Source organism: Borostomias antarcticus, assembly GCF_949987555.1.
Source record: "Borostomias antarcticus genome assembly, chromosome: 10".
Classification (NCBI taxonomy): domain Eukaryota; kingdom Metazoa; phylum Chordata; class Actinopteri; order Stomiiformes; family Stomiidae; genus Borostomias; species Borostomias antarcticus.
In genome coordinates this window covers 2,564,298-2,572,721 of record NC_140243.1, presented here as the reverse complement: position 1 = coordinate 2,572,721, position 8,424 = coordinate 2,564,298, and the positions used below count along the sequence as shown (strand labels likewise).

At 45.3% G+C, this 8,424-nt stretch overlaps 3 protein-coding genes across 3 annotated transcripts in view; 1 reads left to right on the top strand and 2 right to left on the bottom strand.

Annotated features, from left to right (window-relative positions):
- Positions 1-1,064: 1,064 nt before the first annotated feature.
- On the bottom strand, positions 1,065-3,373 carry cUnh8orf82 (chromosome Un C8orf82 homolog). The gene is made up of 3 exons (XM_084444983.1): positions 3,110-3,373; positions 2,982-3,030; positions 1,065-1,743 (listed from the first exon to the last, which is right to left on the bottom strand). The coding sequence occupies exons 1-3, from the start codon at positions 3,287-3,289 to the stop codon at positions 1,265-1,267; spliced, it is 708 nt and encodes a 235-aa protein (XP_084301109.1). The 5' UTR covers positions 3,290-3,373; the 3' UTR covers positions 1,065-1,264.
- Positions 3,374-3,548: 175 nt separating this feature from the next.
- LOC311314686 (MARVEL domain-containing protein 3) lies at positions 3,549-6,297 on the top strand. Its single transcript, XM_084445127.1, has 4 exons — positions 3,549-3,734; positions 4,162-4,342; positions 4,447-4,565; positions 5,398-6,297. The coding sequence occupies exons 2-4, from the start codon at positions 4,164-4,166 to the stop codon at positions 6,054-6,056; spliced, it is 957 nt and encodes a 318-aa protein (XP_084301253.1). The 5' UTR covers positions 3,549-3,734; positions 4,162-4,163; the 3' UTR covers positions 6,057-6,297.
- Positions 6,298-7,853: 1,556 nt separating this feature from the next.
- Positions 7,854-8,424, bottom strand: part of phlpp1 (PH domain and leucine rich repeat protein phosphatase 1) — a 23,147-nt gene continuing 22,576 nt past the window's right edge. The window contains exon 18 of the mRNA XM_084443857.1: positions 7,854-8,424. This exon is cut by the window's right edge and continues 176 nt beyond it. Coding sequence (XP_084299983.1) covers positions 8,318-8,424 — 107 coding nt within the window. The 3' untranslated portion in view covers positions 7,854-8,317.

Sequence of the window (8,424 nt, the reverse complement as noted above, 5' to 3'; positions counted from 1 at the left end):
TTAGTTATGTTATAACTAGGCTATGTTAGTTATGTTATAACTAGGTTATTTTAGTTATGTTATAACTAGGCTATGTTAGTTATGTTATAACTAGGCTATGTTAGTTATGTTATAACTAGGCTATGTTAGTTATGTTATAACTAGGCTATGTTAGTTATGTTATAACTAGGCTGTGTTAGTTATGTTATAACTAGGCTGTGTTAGTTATGTTATAACTAGGCTATGTTAGTTATGTTATAACTAGGCTATGTTAGTTATGTTATAACTAGGCTATGTTAGTTATGTTATAACTAGGCTATGGTAGTTATGTTATAACAAGGCTATGTTAGTTATGTTATAACTAGGCTGTGTTAGTTATGTTATAACTAGGCTATGTTAGTTATGTTATAACTAGGCTGTGTTAGTTATGTTATAACTAGGCTATGTTAGTTATGTTATAACTAGGCTATGTTAGTTATGTTATAACCAAGCTATGTTAGTTATGTTATAACCAGGCTATGTTAGTTATGTTATAACTAGGCTATGTTAGTTATGTTATAACTAGACTATGTTAGTTATGTTATAACTAGGCTATGCTAGTTATGTTATAACTAGGCTATATTAGTTATGTTATAACTAGGCTATGTTAGTTATGTTATAACTAGGCTATGTTAGTTATGTTATAACTAGGCTATGTTGATATCAAGTTTTGTAAGTTCGTGTTTGTCCGTCCGTTCGCACTATGAGATTTAGACCAATCAGGAGTAGCCAATACCGTTGCACACCAGCAGAGGGCAGTAGATATTGCACCTGCTCTGCTTACTTCACCACCTGGGTGTGATTTTTCCACTCTGTAAGGTCATGTCAGTCTGCTACCAAAGATGTACTGCACTTGTGAAGCACTGTACAACTTAATATTACTAAATCATGCAACAAAATATACATACACAGGATAGGATTTCCATCTGTAGAGAAATTCAGTGAGTCTATTTTTTAGTCTAGTTTATTAAATCAAGCATTAAATAGTTATATTCCTCTTGAAAACTTGAATATATCAATCACACTGCACCAACTATAACCCCTTATAGATTCTATTAGTGCATGTCATGGCATTTCAACAAACTGCACTGAGGTTCCTTCAATTGTTTATTTGTCACATTTGACTTGAATTAACAGGAACACAAGCCCAGGCTTGCTTTAGTCTAGAACTCTGTACAGTGGAAGCTTGCAACACCAGGGCAATACTGTGAGTGACATCACTCTCTAATAAAACGACTGTAATCCATTAGTCCACTCCTTGTTCCTGTGGACCATCGTCCTTCTCCTGGGGGAAGCATCCCGCCAACTCGTTGGTCAGCGTGTGCTGTTGTCCTGCCCATAGGAAGTGTGTCGGCTGTCCTGATTGGCTCTGATCCGGCGGGTAGATGAAGAAGGGGCTGAGCTCAATGGCGAGGGCGGAGCGCACAAGGCCGACGCCCCCCAAACGCTGTGCGCAGGGGTGGTAGACCCGCCCACTTCCTGGGTGCATGTAGATTGCCGCTGGCTCGAATGGGACGGACAGTTTCTCTCCGCCTCCACAGAAGGTCAGGAACTCCGGCGCTCCTCCTGGACCCTGCAACAGGTGAGTGAAGACCAGCGGGCGGTCGTCACAGCGCAGGAAGTTCCTCTCCCGCCCGCACAGGGACAGGAAGGGGAAGTGCTCCTGGTACCGTCCACCCTCATTCCGCCGCAGACGACTGAAGAAGAAGACGAGGAACTTCTTATCTGCAAATGAAGAGGGTAGAGATGCTATTATACAACAGCCGGTTGTCACTAACGTCATGTCGGTAATAGTCTCACACTACTGCATTCAAAGCATTACACAAAATCTCTAAATGGTAAATGGACTGCACTTATATAGCGCTTTTCCACCTTAGCGGCACTCAAAGCGCTTTACAATGGCCTCTCATTCACCCATTCACACACACATTCACACACCAATGGCGGTAGCTGCCATGCAAGGTGCTAACCTGCTCATTGGGAGCAATTTGGGGTTAGGTGTCTTGCTCAAGGACACTTCGACATGTGTACAGTCGGAGCTGGGATTCGAACCACTGACCCTTCGATCATTGAACAACCCACTCTACCAACTGAGCTACAGCCGCCCTCTAAAGCTGGCTAAACCTGTAAGATGTTCAACAGATGGGGCTCATTGGTTACGGTTCATTCATGTTTACAATTGCAGAACCTTGAGTCCACAGGTCTGACCCTTGACATGCATCAAACTGAGGCCAAACACTGCAGATTGCAATGTGAAGCATATCAGGCTGCTAGCTGTAATACTCTGCATATGACCTCAGGGTAGGCCTCTTTCAAACAGCTTGAGTGCTAGGCTAGTCAGCGTGATTCAGCTTCATATGCATGTAGATAGATAGAAAGATAGATAGATAGATCTTTATTTTTGTGTCACTCCTTAACAAACATTTCCATCACATTAGTACAAAAGTGCAATAATATAAAGTTAAGGACCACTCACAATGAGTTGTGAGACACAATATAATTACAAATCAAAATAGAATAGAGCGTACATGATAGTACTACACACATACAACCATACAATTGAGAATACAATACAGTATAGGGACATACAAAATACAGTATAAAGGAGAATGAGGACTATGTATGTATGTGTGTATGTATGTATGTGTGTGTGTATGTATGTATGTATGTATGTATGTATGTGTGTGTGTGTGTGTGTATGTATATGTATGTATGTATGTATGTATGTGTGTGTGTGTGTGTGTGTGTGTGTGTGTGTGTGTGTATGTATATGTATGTATGTATGTATGTATGTATGTATGTATGTATGTATGTATGTGTGTGTGTGTGTGTGTGTGTGTGTGTGTGTGTGTGTGTATGTATATGTATGTATGTATGTATGTATGTATGTATGTATGTATGTATGTGTGTGTGTGTGTGTGTGTGTGTGTGTGCGTGCGAGACTGAGAGACAGGTTAGCCTACCTTTAAAGCAAGTGACGAAATTCTTCACCTTAGTGTCATCAAGGAACAGCTGTAAATGTAAAGAAATAACATGTCAGATAAGTTAGCCACTACTACCACTGCATAGGTTATTTAGATTAGCCTTTCACCTGTCCTTGGTGGTCAATGTAATAGAAGTACTCCCGAATACGAGGCTCGGGGCTCTGGCCTTGAATGTAGGTGACACAGCCTCGCAGACCCCCCTGGAACAAGCACCCTCGCAGACCCCCCTGGGACCAGCACCGCAAACCTCTCAGCCCGCCGATGAAAGCCACAGATGGACACAACATTATGAGGCGAAGCTGGCGAAGTCGGTTGTGAAAAGTACCGGGATCAATGCTATGAAACAGCCCATTAGATCAAACCGGCGTTAAACTACATGAGAGACTGGGACCGGAAGAGTATGATCTCTGTTTACTATTCCGATTCCTTGTTCACTTTAGTTTCGCTGCCCCCTAGTGGCGAAACGAGGTATGCGACAAACAAAGCCGTGAATTTCGCTCTTGTCTGACAACTTCCCACGCGTTCTTCCGCGGATCTTCTCTGTACTAGAGTTCATTGTACATTGTTAAAAAGAAAAAGGCTCCGCCCTCAAATAGCTTATTTGAGCTGCTTAACGTTTATGTTGTTGGATAAAGACTTGGTCTTGCCACGGACCCTCTTGCCTTTCCTCACCTACCAGAGGATTTCTGTGATCTGTTCCTGGGGGTGGAGCCGTCTGTCTACCTGAAACAGGTAATCGCTTCCTCGAACGGGGATTTCAAGACTTCTAAAATGGTTGGAGTTTCGGACTTTTAGCTGTTTTCATCAGGGGTATTCCAGTAAGTTTCATATAATTAATGTTTGTCTTGAATAAATGGCATCTAGGCTGGGCGTGCGTGGTCAAGGTGTGTAGGCAGGGGCCATTCTATGTGTCCCCTAAATTGTAGGCCTATTGTTGAAAAACAGTGACGAATGTAGGCTGAGGCTGCATGGGCTTAAAAGTTAAATTCTCTCTTCTCCGTGATGTTGACAAGACTAGAATTGTCTGTTTAGGATATAGGACTAGCCTATATCTTTCTCTTTATTTGGGCTACTGCACCTACCTCGATCGAGGTCGACACACTGTTCAAAGTTCATATTGTAGATGAATTTATGACAGTTGGAGTACTTTTCCGTCCAGGTATGAGCCAGCCGCCCCGAACAAACCGGGGACACCGGGAGAGAAACGGCGGGGGACACCGGGAGAGAAACGGCGGGGGACACCGCGAGCACCGCGAAGACAGGCCGAGACGGGACCCGCGAGACGAGGACAGGTCTAGACGGGACCCGCGAGACGATGACAGACCACCCCAAAGTGACAGGTGTGACCACTGAATATAGCTTATTGAAGTGCATGTGATTGGTTTCCATCGATAAAGTGTCCTGTAGTCTATAGCCTATCATCAATGATCTCTCTCTTCCTCAGATCCTCTTCCCAACCCCCGTACCTTCCCAGAGACTCCACACCCCCTCCCAGACACCGTCAACATCGTGTCCAAGAGGACGAGCAGGATTCCAAATGCACCCATATATGCTCCAGAAGAGGTGGGTGAGAGAGAGAGAGAGAGAGAGGGGTGGAGAGGAAGAGAGAGATAGGGAGAGAGAGAATGAGAGAGAGGGAGAGAGAGGGAGGGAGTGAGAGAGAGAGAGAGAGAGAGAAAGAGAGGGGTAGAGAGGGAGAGAGAGAGGGAGAGGGAGGGAGAGAGAGAGAGAAAGAGAGGGGTGGAGAGGAAGAGAGAGAGAGGGAGAGAGAGGGAGAGAGAGGGAGAGGGAGAGGGAGGGAGAGAGAGAGAGAGAGGCGTGGAGAGGAAGAGAGAGAGAGGGAGGGAGAGAGAGAGAGAGAGAATATATAATAGAATATGCACATTGGACATTGCACATTTTGGTTTCTCTCTCTCCCCCTCAGCCGCACCCAGTGATACTATCAGATCCCCGTAGACTGGTCTAACTGGTTCTCCTCTGTAGCCTACATAGAAAGTCTGCTTCACACCTGCCGCTCTGTTTTAGCAGCTAGGAACGTGGTCAGTTGATTGGAGGAGAAAGCTGATAGGCTACTGACCATCCATACCTCTAACAAACACAGTGACCATCCATACCTCTAACAAACACAATGACCATCCATACCTCTAACAAACACAATGACCATCCATACCTCTAACAAACACAGTGACCATCCATACCTCTAACAAACACAATGACCATCCATACCTCTAACAAACACAATGGGAAAACCAACAGGGAGCCAATTATGTCTGGAATGTTAATATGAACCTTGAAAGAAAGGAATGTTATAATCTTTGTGAGAGGGTTCACCACCTATTCTGTGTGTGTGTGTGTGTGTGTGTGTGTGTGTGTGTGTGTGTGTGGTTGTCTCCAGGTATTCTGCTGATCTGCTCGGTCCTCACCAACGCGCTGGTGTTGGTCTGTGTTGTGGCTGCCCAGATGGTCATGTCCGGCATGTCTTCCATGGGCGGTCTGGGGACGTTTAGCATCAACACGGTCATCTCCTTCGAGGGCACGGAGCTGCAGCAGGTCAGAGACCTGGACATGCAGTACAGCCAGATGAGAGCCCCGGGCATCTACGGGGGCGTGGCCTTCAGCCTCACCTTTGGCGTCCTCTCCCTCCTATTCGTGGTGTCTGGGAACAAGCCCGCCCACCTGTTGACGCAGAAGCTGCTGATTGGAGGGCTGGTGTTCCAGGCGGCGGGGGCGGTGGCGTACGTGGCGGCCGTGGGGCTGTACTTGCACTTTGTGATCGGGGTGAACGCCACGGACGTGTGCAAGCGGCGAGAGCGGCTGTACGCGCGCAACGGCTACACCTGGATGAACTGCGACGTGGGCGGGGCGGACGCGGCGGTGGCGCTGTTCGGCCTCATCACGGCCATCCTGTACGGCGTGGGCACCGTGGTCACCTTCAAAACGGTGCGAGGCGTGAGACGCTACCTCCGGGAGGTGGAACGGCAGAAGGCGGAGCGGCGCCCGCCCGCCTCCCACGCCCAGAGGACGCCCTTGCGGCCGGACACAACGGCCGTTTGAGTCGTCAGGACGGAATCCTCGCACTATTCATCAAAACACAACGCCGAACTGGGAACTGAAACGGGCCATTCTTTTTAAACGGTCGTGTGTGGGCTACATTTTTATCTCAGTTTAGCCATGAAATATGTAACCGAGGCATCTGCCCAATGTAGCTGGGCTTTGTATGAACTCTTTTAACCCTCATGTGAATGGACCAGTGTTTGCAGATTGACTCACACACAAAGCTCTTTTGACATACTTTTTTTTTATTTTTTAAATGTCATTATATAATGTATATTAATTTTACCATTTGATACTATAATGTATGTGAATGTTCAGAACAGGAAAGCATTCTGTGTGTGTGTGTGTGTGTATAAGTCACATGTAAATAAACCTTGACCAACATCTGCTAAATCATGTGTTTGCATTTTGAGTCATAAATGAAAGATTATTTGGGGTTAAGCATCTGGGTGTTGTTCACCAGACGACCTGCTGGGGGCAGCAGAGGCCCATGTGCGTGGTGAGAACCCCCTGCGCCCGCCTCAGTTCAGCCCAGGACTATCTCCATTCAGCTCTCAGGCAGTCTGCCAGCTATGACATAACTGGGTCTCCTCTGCGCTGATGTCATGCCTCACACAGAACCGTCCACTGTGAGCTAACAGAGAACATAGCATAATCACAAAGAACATAGCATAGTGTGAGGTAACCACAGCATAGTGTGAGGTAACCACAGGATCACAAAGGTTTAGCTTAATGGCCTACAGGACTGACCTGTAACTGACCTTGAACTGTAGCCAACAATCAAATGATGTGAAACGGGGTCCTTCCAGTCTGTATGTCACTAGCCTGGCTTCGCCAGACCAAAAAAAGATTCGGGAAATCCTGTTTATTTTCGATTTCCAAGAGGCATCATCAAGGGTCAGACCAAAATGCCTCTGGATGCAATTGGATAGACCTACAAACGATCAGAGCAACGAAACGCGGGTTAGTCATCGTATCATCATATCTCGTGGGTAGAGTCATATCAAACACGCCCCATATTAGATAAACGTTTGTGATTGGCCCGACCAATATCTGGTCGGTTGGAAATCAGTTTGAATGGGTGGATGACCAGTCTGATATACGGGGTGAAATAGAATAGAGCTCACGTGATCAGGTGGGCGACGCCTCAATTACAGAGGGTGTGAATCAGCACCACAATTGAAAGAGCATCTACAGGATATCCTTAACCCTTTCGATACGACCACGTCACCGGCAACATTTTCAAAATATCTAACAAATATTTAATAATATAAAAAAAATATCTAACAAATCTAAAAAATTCCTCACTCCAACACTTGCTGAAAGCTGCGCTTTCTAGTATTATAGGGAAAATCCAATTAATATTTGAAATGTTGTCACTGTATTTTCAGGGTTAAAAGGGTTAAGCTGCCCCCCCCCCCAAAGAAAATGTTAAGAGCCATCTTTATAATTATTTGAAAACTTAGATTTATTATTGCAAAAGTAGCTCTTGTATGATTTGCCATTGTCAAGAAGTCAGAGTAAATCACTGTGCCAAAACATTCATTGAGCTGGTAATGCCCATATACAGACAGTAGATATCGCTCTCACCCCCTCCCTCACTAAAACCCCTGCACCCCTCAGACAACATCTCTGGATCAACGACCTCATGAAACAATCATCTTTTCTCTCAGAGAAGATTAGTACACTTCAGTGACTATGTCACTTATGAGTATGCAACTCCTAGGAGTTAGTCTAGACATCTTTCCTACCATTCCTGTGACTTCTGAGGACAAAAGCCACAATAAACGGGGGGAGATATCCACTACTCTACCAGGAATAGTTCAGTCTATCAGCAGAATGTACCATTCAGCATAAAGTTCCTCTCAAATAAAAGTCTCATAAAAAGCATGAAAAGTGCTTCGTTCATTACATATAATGATATAGTAAAAATCAATTATATTAACTTAAACTTGTGCGAAGCAGTAATGCATGAAACAAGTGTTATAAAAATGCATTGTATTTCTTGGGGCATAAAGTTAGCAGTATAAAATAACGTTAAAAACACAGTTTTGCTGCGTCTGTAACAGTTAACTTGTGAGGCATATTCAGAACAGTCAAGAAGTTTCTGGAAGGAGCTATAAACCCAGCGGAGCAAATTATATTTGATTGACAGCTGAGCTCTCATCTCCTTGATCCCAGTCTGTCCCGCCCTTGTCATTATCCAGCCAATCGGGGACCAGACGAGGGTTATTGGAATGAGCCGAGTGGCGGCAGCCGGGTTAGAGGGGTGTGACGTAGTAGTCTGGCGGCTGCGGGGGGTGTGTCTGCTGGTTGGGGGGGTGTGTCTGCTGCTCCTGCTGCTGTTTCATGATCTCGCGGACCTCCT